Below are 23,147 nucleotides of genomic sequence, written 5' to 3' on the forward strand. Positions count from 1 at the left end.
ATAAATCTAAGTGCTATTGCTATCCTGCCTTTCACTCAAGATTTTTCTTCTCCAAAGCAATCCTGGGAGGCACATTGAGCAGAGAAAGTGATTAATCCAGGAATTTAGATCCTGGATCTCATTCCTCCCAACCTCTGCAAAACTACTCTAGAGAGGCATGGTGGCTTAGTGCCTTAATGACAGTGGAGATGGTCTTTGCTGCAGCGGTGAGCTCCCGTCACTTGTCTTGTCTCAGCTTCTGCCCACCTAACAGTTCAAAAGCATGTTCTGTGCGAGTAGAAGAATAGGTACCATTTTGGTGGGAAGACTTTGGAGTTGTTTCATGAGGATGGTTAGAATCCTGCTAGGGCTAAATGGTTGTGATCACTGTTCCCTTTAAGGTGAGCATTGCACAGGTGCGCACAGAAAAATACCCCCCCGCGCAGCCTTTTCAGGGAAAGATGGCGGCGCCCATCAGGCACTTCTGCCTTTTCCCTTTGAGGCTCGGCCTGCGCTGGGATGGAAGGGGGGAGGCGGCGGCAGCGGGCAACCCTCAACGCGGCGGCAGAAGAGGAGGCGAAGTTTGTGCTTCAGCCACACCGGGGCCAAGTGGGCAGAGGCCAGGCCCATCGCCTCCGGCTCCAGGGGGCAGCCCCAGCACAGCAGCGAGGGAGGAGGATGCGAAGCTGTCTGCCAGGGAAACGGCGCATTTGAAAAGCGGCACATTTGAAAAGCAGCGCGTTTTTCAAATGCGCCACTTCCCCAGGCAGCCGGCTTCACCTCCTCCTCTCCCGCTGCCGCGCTGGGCCTGCCAGCCCTATCTCCGTCCTGGGGCCTGGGGGCTGGGCGTGCGTATCCGTCAGCCCCGCCAGCCCGATCTCCGTCCGTGGGGCTGGGGGCTGGGCGCGCGTATCTGCCGGCCCCGCCAGCCCAATCTTCGTCCGTGGGGCTGGGGGCTGGGCGCGTGTATCCGTCAGCCCCACCAGCCCGATCTCCGTCCATGGGGGGGGGCGATGACCGGGGGCTGTTTGTCCGTGGTGGGTGGTGCAGGGCAGGCACAGGCACAGGCAGCCCCAGGGGAGAAAGAGGGAGGGAGAGAAAGGAAAGAGAGAAAAAGGGAGGGAGAGCAAATTGAATGAAGGAGGGAGAGAAAGAAAGAGTAAGAGTAGAAAGGATAGAGAGAAAGAGGGAGGGAGAGAAAGGAAAGAGAGGAAGGGAGGGAGAGAAAGAGGGAATAAAGGAGGAAGAGAATGTAAGAGTGAGAGATAGAAAGGATAGAGAGAAAAAGGGAGAGAGAAAAAGGAAAGAGAAAGGGGGGAAGAAAGGAAAGAGAGAGGAAGGGGGGAGAGAAAGAGGATATGAAGGAGTGAGAAAAAGAAAGAGTGAGAGATAGAAAGGATAGAGAGAAAGAGGGAGGGAGAGAAAGGAAAGAGATGAGAGAGAGAGAGGAAGGAGGGGGAGCGAAATATGGATGTCAGAACTCACGCATGTGTGATAGCACGCACCCACACTTTATTTATTTATTTATTTTTGTTTGTTTGTTTATTTATTTATTTATTTAAAGTTCTATGCGCCCAGTCCCGAAGGGACTGCCGCTCAGACACTATACTTTTCCGCCCACACCGAAAATTTTTTTTAGAGGGAACACTGGTTGTGATGCCTCTTGGAATGAGGTGCCTTTGGTGGAGGGAGAAGCGCCTAGATGACGCTTCAGGAAAGCTACTCCTTTTTCTTTCTGGTGTGTAGGTAGCTCGCAAACATGGACTGGAGCGGCTAAGAGTCTTAGGTAACCAAACTACTACTCCATGGGTATCAAACTGAAGGCAGGGTCTGGCTCGTGGGGTGCTTAAATCTGTCCTGTGGGATCGGCCTACAAATAGCAAGGAACCTAGTGCATCGAGCATCCTTTGAGCTCCATCTGCATTTGTTTTTCCCTCTTCTTAGAGATAACATTTTAAATTCCAATTTTTCCCCTACAGTGGTATTTCCCATTCGGTAAGTTCAGATATGCAGATCATACAGCAAGAAACGCCAACAAGTGCAAAATCGAGAAAAAAGTATAGTGATGAAGAAGATTTGTATTTGTCTTGCATCAATTCAAGGTAATCATTTAAAAATCTCACCCCTTCACATATCTACTAATAACTATAATGCTTTACTAATCTCACCTTTAAATCATTATATGTATTAGTTAAAAAATATATATAGTTTAAACTTTGAATGTAATACGGCAATTTATAGTCCATTACTTTGAATCGACAAACATTAAGTAATATAAGTTATGGATTTTATTTGGACATATGTCTCTTCTCATTCCAACTGTAAATCTTGAATGTAATAGGACTAGGATTAGTCTAATATTATGAACTGATATACACTAAGTTATATATACTACAGATGCTAACTGGATATGTGTACTTTTCCTTTTCCCACCCTTCTTATTTTTTGCACTCCCTGTTCCCCTTTCAATAAATCAATAAATTATATATAGTTTTTTAAAATCTTGAAAATACTGTAATTGTTAAAATGTGCATCCGTGACCTCTTTCTAATGGCATAGAGTTTCACAAAGTAACAGCAATAGACCTAATACTGCCTGGTCTCTAATATTAAAAAGGTCAAATGTGTTTAAAAGCTAGGGTGGAAGACCACTGAAAATCTCAGGATTTTATCTTAGATTGGGAAGGTGAACACTTCTAGAAAAAACAAATAGCAGAATAGCACCAAGATTCAAGGTCGACTCAAAGCTGTGTGTCCTTTTTTCCTAGATGTCCTGGAAACGCTTAGTGTATTTGACACTTTGCTGATCTGTTACTCAGCAGCTCAGTATAAAATCAATAAAATGGTCCTAGCTCCATCTTCATTAGAGTAGATTTGATTTCCCATGTGTAGGATTGGAGAATTTAGGAGAGAGGGTGTTTTCTGGGCATTAATATCATTGGAGTAAGTGATGGAAATCTTTTCCCCACACCACGGGCTGACTGCTAAAAGGCAAAAAGGATGTTTTAAGTTCTGCAAAGTTTAAGATGTCCACTTAAATATAAACAAAAAAATTAGGGGTTTTTTCCATTTAGTTTTTGTTCTGTCTGGGTCACTCCGGAAGCTATGACCAACCCAAAAAGATAAGCCAGACACACCGGTAGAATCCAAACACAGTTTTATAATGGTAAAGAGAAAAGAAGCCAACAGAAAATGTCCTTACAAATCAGGAAAACGCTGGAACTCCAAATAGATCCATGAAGGCAATTGTTCATACAGAAACACAGGATCCTTGATGCCAAGACGAGGCTGTTGAGATAACAGACATACACCTCCCACGGGTCTTCAAGACTGCTGGGCCACGAGCCAGGAACAGAAGCGCTGAGACAATGCAGATAACAGCAACTTCACTGTGATAACACTCCACGCTGCCGAAAGAGTTTGCCTGCCTTATAAACCCTTCCCTGCTAATGAGGACCACACCCAACCCCCTGGTGTTCCTCATTCAACGCTGATAATATCTCTTCAATTGATTCCTCCTTTGATCTATGTGTCTCTGTCGCATACTAATGATAGCTTGTGCTTCGTCATCCAATGACTCCAGAGACTCCCAGCTACTGGCTTGAGAGAGCCCCTCCCCAGGGCTCCCAGGCCTTTCTTCCTCATCACTTTCCTCTCCGCTCTCATCTTCCCCCGGGCATGGAGCCAGCAGAGACGCAGCTGGTCTTTCATTTGACTCAGGCTGAACCACAACAGTTTTAAAGCATGGACAAAGCATGTCAGAGGTTTTGCAGAATTTGCTAATATAAGGCACCCCCCGAAAATAAGGCGTAGTCAAGTTTACATACGGTACGGTGGAAAAACATACGGTACCATTCAAAGCTGTTCATAGCGGTACCGTAATAATGTGGTGTCCCCTTGCTGGCCCCTTCCATCGCTTTGTACCGTCCAGTACAGCAGACACAGTCTGCTGCTGTCTCACCGCCATTACAGTCTCCACTACAGTGCGTAGACTGTAGTTCCTCTGGTGGCCGGAAGCTGCAATAGCGGGAGTATACTGTTGTACCATATAAGTACTGTTGTTTATTTGTGTGGGTGCCATACTGACAGGTACCGTACCATAATCAGTGTACTGTACGGTACACTTTCTTTGGGGGTGTCAGCTTTTCTGCCTGTGAATTTCTCTTATTTGAAAAATATCAGGCACCCCCCGAAAATAAGATGTAGCACAACTTTTGGAGCAAAAATTAATATAAGACAGTTTCGGGGAAACACGGTAAATTTTCTTCAAAAATGCTTCCAGAAAGTATAAAATTTTGAATATGTCTACTTATGGTTGCAGCAGGTAGCAGAACGGCTACTAGGAATGGTGTGTGGATGGTCAAGCTATGCCAAGTAACACTATGAAGTCCTAAACGAGGAGAATTTTTTTTGTTTTTTGTTATGTTTATTTCTTTTTATTGAACTGTGAGCAAAGTATAAATTAGATCAAATTTTAAGCATACATTGCATCAACTAAGTAAGTATTGTCAGCTGATGTGACTCCAAATCGAGTACCAAAGAGCAATGGATGACAGAAGTCAGAATAAAACTTCAGATCGTGCAGAATGCAGCTGCGAGATCTATCATGGGCTTTCCTAAATACGCCCATGTCACACCAACACTCCGCAGTCTGCATTGGTTGCCGATCAGTTTCCGGTCACAATTCAAAGTGTTGGTTATGACCTATACAGTGATCCCCCGCTCTTTGCGAGGGTTCCGTTCCAGGACCCCCCGCAAAGAGCGGGTTTTCGCGAAGTAGCGCTGCGGAAGTAAAAACACCCTCTGCGCATGTGCAGAGGGTGTTTTTACTTCCGCAGCGCTAGCGAGGAGCCTAAGATTGGGGGCGGCGCGGGTGTTTTAAAACATCCCCGCCGACATGAGGGGCTCGCTAGCACACCCCCAAACCCGGGTTGGGGGTTCGGGGGTGTGCTAGCGAGCCTCCCATGTCGGCGGGGATGTTTTAAAACACCCGCGCGACTTTCCAATGAGTCCCGAAGACAAACGCGTTGTCTTCGGGACTCATTGGAAAGTCGCGCGGGTGTTTTAAAACATCCCCGCCGACATGAGGGGCTCGCTAGCACACCCCCAAACCCGGGTTGGGGGTTCGGGGGTGTGCTAGCGAGCCTCCCATGTCGGCGGGGATGTTTTAAAACACCCGCGCGACTTTCCAATGAGTCCCGAAGACAAACGCGTTGTCTTCGGGACTCATTGGAAAGTCGCGCGGGTGTTTTAAAACATCCCCGCCGACATGAGGGGCTCGCTAGCACACCCCCAAACCCGGGTTGGGGGTTCGGGGGTGTGCTAGCGAGCCTCCCATGTCGGCGGGGATGTTTTAAAACACCCGCGCGACTTTCCAATGAGTCCCGAAGACAACGCGTTTGTCTTCGGGACTCATTGGAAAGTCGCGCGGGTGTTTTAAAACATCCCCGCCGACATGGGAGGCTCGCTAGCACACCCCCGAGCCCCCAACCCGGGTTTGGGGGGTGGTAGGAAGCTCCCATTGTTGGCGGAGACCTTTTAAAACACTCGCGCGGCTTCCAAACCGAGTCCTGGAAGCCGCGCGAGTGTTTTAAAAGGTCTCCGCCAACAATGGGAGCTTCCTACCACCCCCCAAACCCGGGTTGGGGGCTCGGGGGGGGTGCTACGAAGCTCCCATTGTTGGCGGAGACCTTTTAAAACACTCGCGCGGCTTCCAAACCGAGTCCTGGAAGCCGCGCGAGTGTTTTAAAAGGTCTCCGCCAACAATGGGAGCTTCCTACCACCCAGCTGAGTCGGGGAGCGAGTTCGCTCCCGGACTCAGCACGAAAGCCCCGAGTGACAGCGCCAAGGAACGGGCCTGTCCACGCTGTCTCTCGGCGCTTTCCAGCTGAGTCGGGGAGCGAGTTCGCTCCCGGACTCAGCTGGAAAGCGCCGAGAGACAGCGTGGACAGGCCCGTGCGGCGAGAATGAACGGCGTGGGCGGGCGAAGGGCGGGCGGCAGCGAGGAGTTTGCGTGGGCGGTGGGGAAACTCCTCGCTGACGCCAGCAAGAGGGGGAAGACCCAGGGAAGCCGCTGCCATCTACGCATGCGTGCCCGGCACGCATGCGTAGATGGTATTTTTGACTTCCGGGTTGAAAAATAGCGAAGTACCCTATTCGCAATGGTTGGGGACGCAATAAACGGGGGATCACTGTAAAGCCCTTCATGGCACCGGACCAGAATATCTCCGGGACCGCCTTCTGCCGCACGAATCTCAGCGACCAGTTAGGTCCCACAGAGTTGGCCTTCTCCGGGTCTCGTCAACTAAACAATGTCGTTTGGCGGGACCCAGGGGAAGAGCCTTCTCTGTGGCGGCCCCGTCCCTTTAGAACCAACTCCCCCCAGATATCAGAGTTGCCCCCATCCTCCTTGCCTTTCGTAAGCTCCTTAAAACCCACCTCTGTCGTCAGGCATGGGGGAATTGAGACTTTCCCTCCCTCTAGGCTTATAAAATTTATGGATGGTATGTTAGTATGTATGATTGGTTTCTAAATTGGGGTTTTAAATTAACTTAAATATTAGATTTGTTTACATTGTATTATTATTGCTGTTAGCCGCCCCGAGTCTGCGGAGAGGGGTGGCATACAAATCTGATTAATAAATAAATATATAAAAGAAATTTTAAAAAATGGAATAATTTTAGATTCTCATAGAGATTTCCCTTCTTTACCTGCTGCATATGGAGAGCAGGAAGAAGAGCAAATCACCCACAAAGGACTGAAGTTGTTAGCCAAGTTTTATTGTCCTTCAACCTCTTTCCATTCTGAGGTTGCTTAGATTGCTTTGGGATTCTAAGATCAGGAAATAGTTGCACAGATAAAGTTTTCTTTAAAAAAAAAAGTTTTATTAATTATATACATTAAAAAGAGAAGTACAAACAACAACAAATGAGAAAACAACAGCAACAACAAATAAAGGGACAAACAAACATAATGTAAACATCTATAATGCAATATAAAGGGTATCATAGCTAGAAGCAATAAGGAGAAAATGGGGAAACATGAATTTAGGATGAAATTCATAAAATATCGATCAATGACGAACCAAATGACATAGGGAGAATTAAGAACCAAGATTGACTTGTCACGGAAACTCTGCTATTACAGTGTTCCCTCGATTTCCACGGGCGATGCGTTCCGATACCGCCCGCGAAAGTCGAATTTCCGCGAAGTAGCGATGTGGAAGTAAATACAGTAGTCCCTCGCTATATCGCGCTTCACCCACCACGGCTTCACTTCATCGCGGGTTTTGAAGTCAGCGTTGGCACAGATATGGCGCTTAGAAGTTTGGAAGGGCAGGACAAGCCAACCAGCCCACAGCTGGGCGAATGATGAGCGGGGCGGGGACTGAGCTCCGGCGGAGGCCCGTCCCCTTGTTCAACCCGCCTCGCCAGTGCCGAGAAGGCAGTCTTTGGAAGCGCGCTTAGTGGTTGTGCGGCGGCGGCGGTGTGCTTGGGGTTGTAGAAAGAGCTGGGAAGGAGGAGAAATTCCCCATCGCGGATTTCACCTATCGCGGCCAGGTCTGGAACGTAACACCAGCGATAGGTGAGGGACTACTGTACACCATTTTTGGCCATGGACAGTATCACAAGCCATCCCTTAACACTTTAAACCCCTAAATTACCATTTCCCATTTACATAACAGCCATTTACTCACCACTATTACTGGTACTCACTATTGAATAAGACACTTAGTGATCCTGATATTTATAGACATAATTATTTATTAACAATAATAATTATTTTTTGTTATTTATTTGCAAAAATTATTAGTTTGGCGATGACGTATGACGTCATCAGGCGGGAAAAACCATGGTATAGGAAAAAAACCGCAAAGTATTTTTTAATTAATATTTTTTGAAAAACCGTGGTATAGGCTATTCGTGAAGTTCGAACATGCGAAAATCGAGGAAACACTGTATAACCAAGTGTCAGCAACATGTTTGAAAATGTAGTCCTTTATGCAAAGTTTAGTTAGAAATTTTAGAAATTCTATAAAAAAGGAATAGAAATTAATTTCATTTAATACAATTTATACATAGGAAAACTTAACACAAAAAAAATTCACGAAGATACAGAATAAGTCAGAAATATAGTTTATTTCTTTGGTCTAATACAAACAAACAGTATGTATTGAATATATTACTCACAGATAAAATTTTCATTCATTCAGTTTCTCAACCAGTGACTGGCAGCTTACAGTAAAGTTACCTATGAAATGAGCATTACATACATGCAGGCATTGGGCAAGTATTTAAGATACAGGCAAGAAATAATTAGCTAATAGGGGTAAACAAATAGGAGAAAATTAGATTATCGAAGCAGGTGTTTGGATGCTAATTAAGGGCACAGTGCTTTCTACTAAAGCCAGCAGTCCTTGCCATTGTAGAGGAATGGATCAAAAGTGAACCTGTTTTACTCTCTTAGACTTCAAATATCAATGAAATGTTTTCCCTGATTCTTTAGATATTTTGACTCGCCTGATTTGAGAAGCAGCACTTTTCCTAAATGGGATGACAATTCTGATTCGTTCTGGAAGAAAGAAAGCAGCAGCAGCAGAGACATTGATATGATTTTGTCTTCCAAGCCTACAAGCTATTCAGAGAGGTAATTGTCTTTATAAAATATCAACCTTTATAAAGACATAAACGTGAAGTCAATTCATTTTCCTCGGAGTCCTCAGAGAGGGGCAGCATAAAAGCCTGGTAGATAGATAGATAGATAGATAGATAGATAGATAGATAGATAGATAGATAGATAGATAGATAGATAGATAGATAGATAGATGTAGGTAGGTAGGTAGGTAGGTAGGTAGGTAGGTAGATAGATAGATAGATAGATAGATAGATAGATAGATAGATAGATGATGGATGGATGGATGGAAGATAGATAGATGATAGATAGATAGATAGATAGATAGATAGATAGATAGATAGATGATGGATGGAAGATAGATAGATGATAGATAGATAGATAGATAGATAGATAGATAGATAGATAGATAGATAGATAGATAGATAGATAGATAGATGATGGATGGAAGATAGATAGATGATAGATAGATAGATAGATAGATGATAGATAGATAGATAGATGATAGATAGATAGAAGATAGATAGATAGATAGATAGATAGATAGATAGATAGATAGATGATGGATGGAAGATAGATAGATGATAGATAGATAGATAGATAGATAGATAGAAAGAAAGATGATAGATAGATAGATAGATAAATAGATAGATAGAAGAAAGATAGATAGATAGATAGATAGATAGATAGATAGATAGATAGATAGATAGATAGATAGATAGATAGATTTTTCTTGTGGACCTGCCACTATTAAATCACCTTTGAAAAATAAGGGTGAACTTGAATATTCAAATTCCAGTATTTGAATGGACATTTACATAACAGAAACTTACCTATTATAGCAGACCTGGGCAAGGGGCAGCCTGTGGGCCATATCTTTGGCGTTGGACCAGAAAGGTAATGTGTATTTTGTGGGTTTGCTCTTGATTTTTTTTTAAAAAAAATCTTTTAACTTTTACGTTGAGAGTTTGAATTATTATCACTCCAACCTTGGCAGCTGGGAATTGAATTTCCAGAATTCCAATTTCCAGAAGTCCACCCTAACTTCAAACGTGACCTGTTAAAAGATGAAGTCAACCTGCAAAATACAAATTTCTTTGTTGATCTGAGATATAACCTTGTTAAAACATTTTGTAGGTCATCGTCTCGCAGGAAACCAGAGCATGACAACTCTGCAAGCACAGATGAAGCACAAAAGAAATTTGGCAATGCAAAAGCTATTTCGTCAGATATGTATTTTGGAAAGCAAGATCATGCTGAGGTAAGCATAGTCAAAACGTTTTGACATTATTCACTGGTTATGGTTTTCAGGATGTTATCCCATCACAATACAACTGGCTAAATAGGAAAAGATGGGGAATACAGTGTTCCCTCAATTTTCACAGGGGTTGCGTTCTGAGACCGCCCGCGAAAGTCGAATTTCCGCGAAGTAGAGATGCAGAAGTAAATACAGTGATCCCCCGATTATCGCGAGGGTTCCGTTCCAAGACCCCTCGCAATAATCGATATCTCGCGATGTAGCGGCACGGAAGTAAAAACACCATCTGCGCATGCGCGCCCCTTTTTCCATGGCCGCACATGCGCAGATGGTGGAGTTTGCGTGTGGGCGGTGGGGAAGACCCTTTCGGCCGCCCAACAGCTGATCTGCTCCGCAGCGCGGCAGCAGCGAGGAGCCGAAGATGGGGTTTCCCCGTTGCCCAGGCAACGGGGAAACCCCATCTTCGGCTCCTCGCTGCTGCCGCGCTGCGGAGCAGATCAGCTGTTGGGCGCTGCCCAGGCAAAGGGGAAAACTCCAAGATCGCTTGCCGCTTGCCCGTTCGCCCGCCCGGCCGGCTGCTCGCTTGCCGCTCGCTTGCCGCTCGCTTGCAGCGCGGCAGCAGTGAGGAGCCGAAGATGGGGTGGGCGGCCGAAGGAACCTTCCCTGGGTGCCGCCCGCCGCTCGAGAGCAAGAGGGGGAGAGATAGAGAAAGAGAGAGAAGGAAAGAAAGAGATGAGAGAGGGAGGAAGAGAGTGTGAGAGAGGAAGAAGCAAGATAGAGAAAGAGAGAGAGAAAGAAAGATGAGAAAGGAAGGGAGTGACGTCATCGGGTGGAAAAATCGCGATATAGCGATTCGCAATGATCGGGATCGCGAAACTCGGGGGGTCACTGTACACCATTTTTGGCTATGGGCAGTATCACAAGCCATCCCTTAACACTTCAAACCTCTAAATTACCATTTCCCATTCGCTAAACAACCATTTACTCACCATTATTACTGGTACTCACCATTGAATAAGACACTTAGTGATCCTGATATTTATAAACATTTATTAACAATAATTATTTCTTTTGCGATAACAACGATGATTGGCCGAGATTTCGGCCAATCAGCAATGGCAGATGAAAGTTTGGCGATGACGTATGATGTCATTGGGTGGGAAAAACTGTGGTATAGAAAAAAACCCCGTGAAGTATTTTTTAATTAATATTTTTTGAAAAACCGTGGTATAGGCTATGCGCGAAGTTCGAACCCGCGAAAATTGAGGGAACACTGTACTATGGGGTCCGTGGAGAGGGGCGGCGTAGAAATCCAATAAATAAATAAATTACAGAAACATTTGTATGTTTTATATTTTCTTCAATAACTATTTAAAATTTTCAAGGGGAAAATCAGTAAGAAAAATCAAGAGGAAGGATCCAGGGGGGAAATGATTTCAGTGACAGCTTTACAGAATATGGAATATAAACTGTACTTGGAAGGATTAATTTATTTAGGGGAAACGTTTAGTGTTTTAAATATTTCAATACAGTCCATGTAAGTATGGTTTCATTAGATATAGAACAAAGGAGGAGTAGGATTCTATTTTACACCTTTTGAGGTTATTTAAATTTTGCAATACAGTGATACCTCATCTTACAAACGCCTCGTCATACAAACTTTTTGAGATACAAACCTGAGGTTTAAGATTTTTTTGCCTCTTCTTACAAACTATTTTCACCTTACAAACCCACCGCCGCCGCTGGGATGCCCCGCCTCTGGACTTCCATTGTAAGCGAAGCACCTGTTTTTGCGCTGCTGGGATTCCCCTGAGGCTCCCTTCCATGGGAAACCCCACCTTCGGACTTCCGTGTTTTTGTGATGCTGCAGGGGAATCCCAGCAGCGCAAAAACGGGTGCTTCGCTGTCGAGGGGAGACTCAGTGAAATTGCAGCATTGCAAAAACACAGAGGTCTGGAGGTGGGGTTTCGAGGACTTCGGTGTTTTTGCAATGCTGCAATTTCACTGATGCTCCCTTTGCTGGGAAACCCCACCTCTGGACATCCGTTGCCAACGAAGCGCTCATTTTTGCAATGCTGGGATTCTCCTGCTGGGATTCCCCTGCAGCATCGCAAAAACACGGAAGTCCGAAGGTGGGGTTTCCCATGGAGGGGAGCCTCATGGGAATCCCAGCAGCTCAAAAATGGGCCCTTCGGCTGGCAGAAGGGGTTAATTTTGGGCTTGCACGCATTAATCGCTTTTCCATTGATTCCTATGGGAAACATTGTTTCATCTTACAAACTTTTCACCTTAAGAACCTTGTCCCGGAACCAATTAAGTTTGTAAGACAAGGTATCACTGTATATGGATTGATTTTGTGGCCCCAATGGTGCTTTTTTCAAGAGGCAACTGGACTTTATAGTTTTTCTTTGAAGACATTTCGCTTCTCATCCAAGAAGCTTCTTCAACTCTGACTGGATGGTGGGGAATGGAAGGATTTATACTCCTTGCAGACAGCCCCTGTAGGTTTTGTAGATTATTATAATGGACTATATTTTTCTAGTTTGAATTTTGGAGAATTAGCCATCTCTGCATGCTTGATTTAATTGACATTTTGGAAATCGCTCTTTAGATGGGAAAGATGGACCTATTCCTTACGACTGAATTCTCTTTGACTCTCTATAGTATGAAGCTAGAGTTCGGTTAGAAAGGCTTTCTGGAAATGCCGCCATAAGTTCAGCTGATTTGTTTGAAGATCAGAAGAAACAACCATCAGGTATGGAAGAAAAAAGCTTGAGTTTCAGATATTGCCAGTTTTATAAAGCAGTCTTCGGAGAGGGGCGGCATACAAATCCAAATAATAAATAAATAAATAAATGCTTATTAAGTATAATGGACTAAGTCAAGGGTCCTCAAACTATGGCCTGCAGGCCACATATAGCCCGCCAAAGTCATTAATCCAGCCTGCGCAGGACCACAAGGCTGCGCTGTCCATATCACCCCACCCACCTGCTGGTCCTCACCCTTTGGGTGAGGGCAGGACTTACCTTTGCGAGCCCTGAAGGCTAGAACTGGAAGGTAAGGCCAGAGAGAGAGACTTGTTAATTGTAAGCTCCTTGGGGCTTAGAAGAATTGAGGCAAAACTGAGTTTCCTGAAGTGGACCGCTAGATGCTGAAACGACTGAAAAAAACCCATCCTCCTATATAGAGCACTGGGGTGACCACATTTGGAGTACTGTGTTCAGTTCTGGAGACTTCACCTACAAAAAGATATTTACAAAACTGAACGGGTCCAAAGACGGGCTACAAGAATGGTGGAAGGTCTTAAGCATAAAACGTATCAGGAAAGACTTAATGAACTCAATCTGTATAGTCTGGAGGACAGAAGGGAAAGGGGGGACATGATCGTAACATTTAAATATGTTAAAGGATTAAATAAGGTCCAGGAGGGAAGTGTTTTTAATAGGAAAGTGAACACAAGAACAAGGGGACACAATCTGAGGTTAGTCGGGGGATAGATCAAAAGCAACATGAGAAAATATTATTTTACTGAAAGAGTAGTAGATCCTTGGAACAAATTTCCAGCAGGCGTGGTTGGTAAATCCACAGTAACTGAATTTAAACTTGCGTGGATAAACATATATCCATTGTAAGATAAAATACAGGAAATAGTATAAGGGCAGACTAGATGGACCATGAGGTCTTTTTCTGCCGTCAGTCTTCTATGTTTCTATTGTAAGCTCCTTGGGGCTTAGAAGAATTGAGACAAAACTGAGTTTCCTGAAGTGCACTGCTAGATGCCGAAACGACTGAAAAAACCCATCTAGAACGCTGATGGTGAACCTATGGCACACGTTGGCATGCAGAGCCCTTTCTGCAGATATGTGAGTCACTACCCAGCTCAGCTCTGCTCACCCCTTTCACCAGCCACCTGATTTTTGGGATGAGGGTCACCTACGCATGTGTGGGGGGCAGGAGGGGACCTTTTGGGGGGGGGGCGTTTTGGGTTCCAGGTAGCTGCAGGTGTTTCAAATAATTTTAATCAAAATGCAGTTAAAATGCTATACAAGCCATCGAGAATATACATACATACATACATACATACATACATACATACATACATACATACATACATTGATATAAGGGCAAATAGAGGTAAATCCTAGAGAGGCAGGAAATGCATCACAAAACAATGGAGATGGATGCTAAAGAGGAATAAAGCTGCATACAAGGCAGACATAATGCCTGCAACAGTAGGGAGTCCTGCTAGGCCCAAAACGGGGCCTGGGGAGGAGTGGCACCCTTCCCTCAGTGCAATTTTGGTCCCAGGAGGCTGGAGGGAGGCGTGCTAGGCCCAAACGAGATGTGGGGGAGTGTAGCGCTCCCCCGGGCTGTTTTTTGTCCCAGAAGCCTATAGGGAGGCATGCTAGCCCCAGAAGGGGGCAAAGGCGTGTTTGTGTGTGTGTGTGTGTCATGTGCGCATGTGCTGGGGGATGCATTGCATTATGGGTGCTGTCATACGTGTGGGCTGTTGCGTGCTTACATGTGCACTTTCAGCACAAGACAAGAAAAATGTTGTTTATGACCTATAAAGCCCTTCATGGCATCGGACCAGAATATCTCCGGGACCGCCTTCTGCTGCACGAATCCCAGCGACCAGTTAGGTCCCACAGAGTTGGCCTTCTCCGGGTCCCGTCGACTAAGCAATGTCATTTGGCGGGACCCAGGAGAAGAGCCTTCTCTGTGGCGGCCCCGGCCCTCTGGAACCAGCTCCCCCCAGATATCAGAGTTGCCCCCACCCTCCTTGCCTTTCGCAAGCTCCTTAAAACCCACCGCTGTCGTCAGGCGTGGGGGAATTGAGACTTTCCCTCCCCCTAGGCTTATATAATTTATACATGGTATGCTTGTATGTATGAGTGGTTCTTTAAATTGGGGTTTTTTAGATAATTTTTAATATTAGATTTGTTTACATTGTCTTTTTATACTGTTGTTAGCTGCCCCGAGTCTTCGGAGAGGGGCGGCATACAAATCTAATAAATAAATAAATAAAAAATAAAAAATTGTTCACCATCACTGATCTAGTAAAAAAGAGCAACGTGCAAACAAAAGCGAAATAAACCCTCCCAAAGAGCAAAACAAATTAAAATTTGTGTGCATTGTTTAATGGACTAAATTGGCCACGCCCACCCAGTCACATGACCACCTAGCCATGGCCAGCCGGTCCAGTCCCCAACAGTCTGACGGATTGTGAATTGGCCCTCTGTTTAAAAAGTTTGAGGACCCCTGTACTGAGTATTTATTTTTGAAAATAAATAAGGGATAGTGCATTTCTGGATGAATTTGTTTGAGGAGCTGATCAGCTGTGCTTCCGGGGAAGGAATAGCCGGGGTGGTGCAGCTGAGCTGCAGGCCACTGAAGCTGACTATAGATCTGAAGGTCAGCGGTTCAAATCTCATTACCGGCTCAAGGTTGACTCAGCCTTCCATCCTTCCGAGGTGGGTAAAATGAGGACCCGGATTGTGGGGGCAATAGCCTAGCTCTGTTAAAAAGTGCTATTGCTAACAGGGCGGCATAAAAATTGAATCAATAAATAAATTGAATCAATAAATAAAGGTAAGTATAAATCTGGGAGCAGGCAGGTGCTCTGTTTTTCAAGCAGCAGCAGAGGAAAAAAACCTTCCAAACAGTAAAAAAAATCAGAAAAATAAAAAAAAAAGATGGCAGAATCCACAGACCAGGACAAAACTGGATCTGAGAAGCCATCATGACGTCAACAGCGGCTTGCTACCGGTTCGAGTGATCCAATCCGAACTGGGAGTAACCCACGCCTGCCTCTCTCCTATTCCATGTTTCATTTTTCATTTTCAGTTTGTGGGAGTTAATACAAGCGTTATTTCTCTGGTTTAATGTTGTCTTCCATTGTTTAAAAGGGAAGACTTTACTGTATAGAAGGAATACTGACCACAAACTACGTAAGAAGCTGGCTATTTGTTCAAAGATCAAACAACCTTTTAGATACAAACCAACTTTATTTATCGTGTCGAGTTTATTTATTTATTTATTTATTCGATTTTTATTTATTCGAGTTTATTCCTTTCAAATGGTTTTTTGGAGCTATGTGCCAAAAACTTTCCTTTTTTTTTCTTTTTAATCTCTCTCTGTCTTTAGGCAATTACAATATTTCAAATGTCTTGCCTGCTGCTCCTGATATGACTCAGTTTAAACAAGGAGTGAAATCTGTTGCTGGAAAGCTTTCGGTCCTGGCAAATGGCGTCATGACTTCTATTCAGGTTAATAAACTTACACATTTGGAATCTTTCCAAAATGAAAGGGTCCCATATGCTATCTTCCGCACTGTTTAGTCCTGTCATTTGATGGAACAACTGTGAACTGTGACAATGAGAAAATATATGCATAGCCACAGAAGGATTGTTTTGTAGGTTAAAAAAAAAGAAAATCCCATTTTTGTTACGATAGTTAACATCTCTCATGAAATAGATGGCGAACACAAAATGCTCTTACACTTTTTCTGGTTACTTCATTAAGTTGCCTATGAACCACGTTAATTAACCAATAGTTAATGCCGGTAGAGCAGGGGTCTTCAAACTTGACAAATTTAAGCTATGCTGGCTGGAGAATTCTGGGAGTCGAAATCCACAAATATTAAAGTTGCCAAGTTTGCGGACCGTGCTATAGAGTTTTCAGAAACAAATACAGTGATACCTCGTCTTACAAACCCCTCGTCATACAAACTTTTCGAGATACAAACCCGTGGTTTAAGATTTTTTTGCCTCTTCTTACAAACTATTTTCACCTTACAAACCCAAGCCGCCGCCACTGGGATGCCCCGCCTCCGGACTTCTGTTGCCAGCCGAAGCACCCGTTTTTGCACTGCTGGGATTCCCCTGAGGCTCCCCTCCATGGGAAACCCCACCTCTGGACTTCTGTGTTTTTGCGATACTGCAGGGGAATCCCAGTAGCGCAAAAACGGGCGCTTCGCTGGCAACAGAAGTCCGGAGGTGGGGTTTCCTAGCGAGGGGAGCCTCAGCGAAATTGCAGCATCACAAAAACATAGAAGTCCGGAGGTGGGGTTTCCCATGGAGGGGAGCCTCAGGGGAATTACAGCAGCGCAAAAACGGGCACTTCAGCTGGCAAAAGAGGTGAGTTTTGGGCTTGCACGCATTAATCGCTTTTCCATTGATTCCTATGGGAAACATTGTCTTACAAACTTTTCACCTTACAAACCTCGTCCCGGAACCAATTAAGTTTGTAAGATGAGGTATCACTGTATACCTTAATTTTACAAGGATTGAGAAATTGTTTTGTATATTGTGAATTATGAATTTAAGCATACAAAATAACTTCAGTTTAGATCTCTTTTTGTGGTAAAATTGATGAAAACTGTAAATATGGCAGTTTTGTTTATGTGAAATGTAATCTGTTCGTTTATTTTTCTCTTTCCTTAGGATCGCTATGGTTCTTAACCATTATGTTTCAGGTGACTGGATATCTAGAAGATTTTTTTTTAAAATCATTTCTATGTCTACCAATATTGCAGACTAACATGAAGGTCCCTTTAGTCTGTAAAATCTGTAACCCTAATTTCTGGCACTTGTATATTTTTTATGCGTGTCTCTTTTTTTATTTTTTGGCTCCTCTTTATATTAATGATTTCTGTTCTTTTTACCCCTGCTGCCTTATTGTACTTCAGGATAATTGTCTATATTGAATCTGCATCTAAAACAGAGCAAGAAGCAATATTGGATCCTATTTACTTTTCCAGAATAGTACTAAGGTTGAGAATTAATTCAATTTTATAAATCTGAGGGATAAGTGGTCATTTAAAATTATGTTCGAACTGCTCGTAAATAACTTTTCATTGTCTCTCTCTCTATTAATTCCTTTGAAAGTGTCTATTTAAGGAGGAGGGGGAACATTAATCCTACCAAGACATTTCACTTTGTGAGGATCCAGATAATTGTTGAAAGATACAAATACATAAGAATAAGAAAGTTTAAGAAATACACAAGCCTATAATTCTATTATTAAGAGATAATGATGGGGTCTGTAAAGCAGAAAAATAAGATGTATAATTTTGTATCAGATTGTGTTCAGTAAATAATAAATAGTAAATAGACGTGCACATAACAGATAACTGAAAGTAGATGCAATACAAAATTGGGATAGTTTTTGTTGAATTAGTTTTCCATTTAAGTTTGTTTCCTTAGGATAAGATACATTTCTCCTTTATTTAAAATAACATAAATTTGACATATTTATTCATCACATTTATTTTCATTCCGTAAGTGTTTAACTGCAATCAATATGGTGTCTGAAATAAAGAATAAATTGTAGGTATATATAAAGTAATAAGGAGACATTCTCCCTGGATCTAGCCACATAGACCAGAGGTGTCAAACTCGTGTTGTCACGTGATATATCACGACTTCGCTAAAACGGTGGGCGTGGCCAACTGATGACGCATCTGGCCCGTGGGCTGCGGGTTTGACACCCTTGACATAGACTGATAGAACGTTTAAATAATGAAGAGTTCTTGCCTTACATCTGTGCATAAAAACCTGTGGCTTAGTTTTAGGCAACCAGGAATCTTAGTTATTTAAAACAGTGAATTTAAAATGTTTAGTATGGAGTCAAAAAAAATTATTTTTCCTTGAACAGCAGGCATTTCAATATAAAAATCTGAATAAAATTTGATTTTACAACTTATATCTTGGATTGTGATCAATTCTTAAAATCGATACATGAATTTTTGTGAAATTTGTAAAAGAAATACAGAAGATTGCTTTGTATATTTATTCAGAACATACTCATGTTGTTTCAAATATTGCCTGCAAGATTAAACCTGATTCATCTTTGGATGGGATATCATCAGAAAATATACTGGAAGATAAGAAAACATCCCAGAAAAAGGCAGTGGCAAACCATTTGTGCCCCAGGATTTTCAACTCATTTCTCTTTTAATAGTAGTTTTATTAAAAATTAGAATTGCAAAGATAAAAGCTAATACAAAGGAAAAATACATGTATAAAGAAATGACTTTTCTCTTCATCACAACAATAACCTATTTTAATAAACTATCTTAATGTTAATGTTCCTCTTTCTCACCACCCAATCCAGCTCATAAGGATGTTTTTATAATTTAATAATAATAATAATAATAATAATAATTATTATTATTATTATTATTATTATTATTATTATTATTATTATTTATTAGATTTGTATGCCGCCCCTCTCTGAGGACTTTGTTATGAAGTAGTCATTGACAGGAAGAATAGGAAGGACTCTAGCACAGACTCCCAGGCACCCGGCCCTAGGGGCTGCAGTCCACCCCAAAGTTTCCCAATTACCAGCACAACATGAACAGGGTAACATAGCACTACATCCAGTGAACGGCTACCAAAGTTTTTACTACCACACTGTTGACGTGGCTTATGCAGGACGCCCTGCATTTTCTTTTAACATCTTTCAGTACAAATTGGGTGCTCTGGTGTGGAATTGCCAGGCTCAATTATGGTCCTAAATGGAGGACTAACACTATTCAGAATACTAGGATTCCAATGTTTTATTTCAGGGTAAATGTATGTTGCAATAATAAAGATTATTATTGCACGTAAAATCAGAATGATAGGGCCGATTATTGTTAAATTTAAAATCTCCCTCCAGTTGAATTCATCCTCCTTGTGACTATGTGGATATAACCACCATGGGGAGAACTTGGGATTGGTTTCTATTCCTATTTGGGGGATTTTCAGTCAAGATCTTGGCTGGGATTTCCTTGTGGTCTTCCATCTAAGTATTAGTCAAGTCCAATCCTCCTTAAATTAGCCAGTACTGGCCATGTAGTTTCACTCTTAGCAATTCAGCTGTGGGATCAAAGGTTATCTTAATGTTAATGTTCCTCTTAATCGCCACCCAATCCAGCTCATAAGGATGTTGTTATAATATTAATAATATTAATAATAATTATTATTATTTATTAGATTTGTATGCCGCCCCTCTCCGAGGACTTTGTTATGTGCAAAACATGAGGAGGAGGAAGTATTATATATGTTAGCTGCCTTGAGTCATTTATCAGAATAATAAAAGCAGGAAACAAACAGAACAAACTAGAATAACTTCATTGCCACTTTGAATGTACATTAATCAGCATACATTAAAATGAAATTTCATTTCATACAGCTCTCAGAGGGACACCCCCTTCCAATATACACCATATAAACATGAAAAAATAAATACATACAAAATTTTGTACACACACACACAAACACGTAGATTGTTGTGAGTTTGAGTTTTTCCCCGTGTAATATTCTGAGTGGGGCTTATGTCTGTTTTTCACACTTATGACCGTTGCAGAGACCTGTGGTCACATGATCAAAATATGGAGGCTTGGCAACTGGTTTGTATTTATGACAGTCGTAGTGTCCCAGCATCATGTGATCCCTTGGTGACCTTCTGACAAGCAAAGTCTATGAGGAAACCAGATTTGTTTCTAACCTAACAACTGCAGTGATTCATTTAATAACTGTGGCAAGAAAGGTTGTAAAATGGAGAAAATCTCACTTGACAACTGTCTCACTTAGCAGCAGAAATCTGGGGAATCAACTCTGATCACAAGTCGAGGACTATCTGTAGTTTACTGCAACTTGCCTAGACTGCAGAAATGTAGCCACATGGGCCTGCCCTTGAAGACTATTGAAAAATTCATAGGTCTGTTTCTGGTTTGTGAATGACATATCACATATAACAGTGATGGCGAACCTTTTTTGGTTAGCATGCCAAAAGGAAAGCGCGCCCCTTATTTCCTCTAACCACCCCCAAAACAATCCCCAACACAAGACCAATCTCAAATGTATACTATTAAATGCTAGAAGTTCAGTCAACAAGATGTCTGAATTCCTCCTTCTACTTGACACCTCCAACTTCGATATAATTTTTATATGCGAATCATGGCTAAATGCCTCCTACCCAGACTCTATTATCACATCAAAAAACTACTATGTTTTCTGCTCAGACCGTGAATCCCGCAGAGGAGATGGAATAGCTATATTCTACCAGAGCTTCTGCTCTGACAATCTCTTGCTACTTACCAGAGCTTACAAAACTTTCCCCAGACCCATCCTCGAATACAGCTCATCTGTTTGGAACCATAGTTCCCTCTAAGCTGAGCAGTGAGCAATCGCTCACTTAAAAATCATCATCAACTCAGAGTTTTCCAAACCTGCCCAGAAGCCGAGAGGGAAAGAGTGAGAGGGAAGGAGAGAGAGAGGAAGAGAGGAAGAGAGAGAAACAGATAGAAAAAAGAGAGGAAGGAAAAGAGAAAGAAAAAGAATGGGAGTAAGGAAGAGAGAAAGAAAATCAAAATCTAGTTTGAAACTAGCTCAACTATTTAAGTGGCATTTTGATATTGATAGAGTTGCCCTATTATGAGCTCACTGTTATAGACACACAGTACAGTATTTTATTTTGAAATTCTCTGAGGCAAAACAGGGTGGGTTTTTTGTTTGTTTGTTTGTTTGTTTGTTTGTTTGTTTGTTTGTTTATTTATTTATTTATTTATTTATTTATTTATTTATTTATTTATTATTTCTGTGCCGCCCAGTCCCAAAGGGACTGCCGCTCAGACACTATACTTTTCCGCCCCCCCCCCCAAAAAAAAAATTAGAGGGAACACTGTTTGGAACCCATATCGCATCTCAGACATTCACCCTTGAAAATGTTCAAAAATACTTCACCAGAAAAGCACTTCACAACCTGCACTCAAAACAGAATACCCTATGAGACTAGATTTTCAATCCTGGGCCTAGAAAGCTTAGAACTAAGACGCCTTAAACATGATATATTGCCCACAAGATTATATGCTGCAACGTCCTGCCTGTCGGTGACTACTTCAGCCTCAACCACAACAACACAAGAGCACACAACAGATTTAAACTTAATATTAACTGCTCCAAACTTGATTGTAAAAAATATGGCTTTAGTAACCGAGTTGTCAAAGCATGGAACTCATTACCGGACTCCATAGTGTCATCCCCCAAACCCCCAACACTTTATCCTTAGATTATCCACGGTTGACCTCTCCAGATTCCTAAGAGGTCAGTAAGGGGCGAGTACAAGTGCACTAGAGTGCCTTCTATCCCCTGTCCTATTGCTCTCCTGTATCTCCTATACCTTTCTTCTATTCCTATATCTCTTGTATTCTTTCATTGATATATTTTATTCCTATATCTTCTCTTATTCTTTCTTAGATATATTTTACTATGAGTATATCCTCTATAACCTTCATTATGTATTTTACTACCGTATGTGTATACTGTACCCTCTAAAACCCTCATTGTGTAATGGACAAAATCAATCAATAAATACAAATAAATAAACTTGTGAAAAAAATGGTTTGAACTGGAATGTTCGAAATATAAATTGAGGTGGGGGGGGAAGAACAGCTCGCAAGTCAAATTTCAGCTCATGAAATAAAATATGCTACAAGTTTGGAACGATTCACAATCTATTATTAATACTTTATCATGACACGTTCAAGAGATTTGGCTGTAAATATCTTTTTAACATTCTTGAGAAATTTTTTTTCCTCTCGAATACATTTTGAGAGAAAACACCTTTCATTTTGAAGTTGGTATAGTCCTAACGAACATTATTCTTGGTTGCCAAGCTCGGCTCATTTCTGAGGGAAAAGGTGCTGGGTGGTGGGGAGTTCCTTCTGATGTGGGGTTTTTATTGAGGGGGAAACTAAATACAGTGCTTATTTATCAATAAAACATTTTTCTACAGACTTTTCCTGCATTCAGGTCTCAATTCTTGGGTATTTTTCTTAATTTAAAAGTGGAAGATAAACCGGGTTTGCCATTGCTGGGAGTTTTTCTTTTTCCAAACCCAGTTGTGGGTTTTTCTAAATCTGGAGCTGGGTTTTTAAGTTTTCTACTTTAAAATTCAACTTAGTCTATGCTTCTTTAGATCTCTTTACTTTAAAATTCAACTTGGGCTACTCTTTCCTGTATGTCACATTATCTTGTATGTTAAGCTAGGTGAAGCAAATTTAAATCAAAATTTGACTTTTTTCCTGAACAAGGAAAAGGGGTGAAGTGGAAGAGCCTTTCTTTTAGGCTGCACCTCGGGTCTTGTGTCTGAGGTTCCCTTGGCAAATAGGAGGTGAACCTGCCATACCTGGGGCTTTCAAACTGCATTTGGGGGTTTTTTGACCAGAAAAGTTTCTCTTTAAAAAATAACTCAATTTTTTAGTTAATGCTGAAAATGTCCAGTGTGGG

At 42.3% G+C, this 23,147-nt stretch overlaps 1 protein-coding gene across 2 annotated transcripts in view; it reads left to right on the plus strand.

Moving 5' to 3' along the window:
- Positions 1-18,573, plus strand: part of ARFGAP3 (ARF GTPase activating protein 3) — a 57,590-nt gene extending 39,017 nt beyond the window's left edge. For both annotated transcript variants that reach the window (XM_070755304.1, XM_070755305.1), the window contains 6 exons: positions 1,959-2,081; positions 8,484-8,624; positions 9,747-9,870; positions 12,532-12,622; positions 16,015-16,136; positions 17,313-18,573. In XM_070755304.1, the coding sequence (XP_070611405.1) occupies positions 1,959-2,081; positions 8,484-8,624; positions 9,747-9,870; positions 12,532-12,622; positions 16,015-16,136; positions 17,313-17,330 (619 nt within the window). In that variant the 3' untranslated portion in view covers positions 17,331-18,573. The remainder of the gene's footprint in view (positions 1-1,958; positions 2,082-8,483; positions 8,625-9,746; positions 9,871-12,531; positions 12,623-16,014; positions 16,137-17,312) is intronic.
- Positions 18,574-23,147: the final 4,574 nt, after the last annotated feature.

Source organism: Erythrolamprus reginae, chromosome 6 (assembly GCF_031021105.1).
Source record: "Erythrolamprus reginae isolate rEryReg1 chromosome 6, rEryReg1.hap1, whole genome shotgun sequence".
NCBI classification, from domain to species: domain Eukaryota; kingdom Metazoa; phylum Chordata; class Lepidosauria; order Squamata; family Dipsadidae; genus Erythrolamprus; species Erythrolamprus reginae.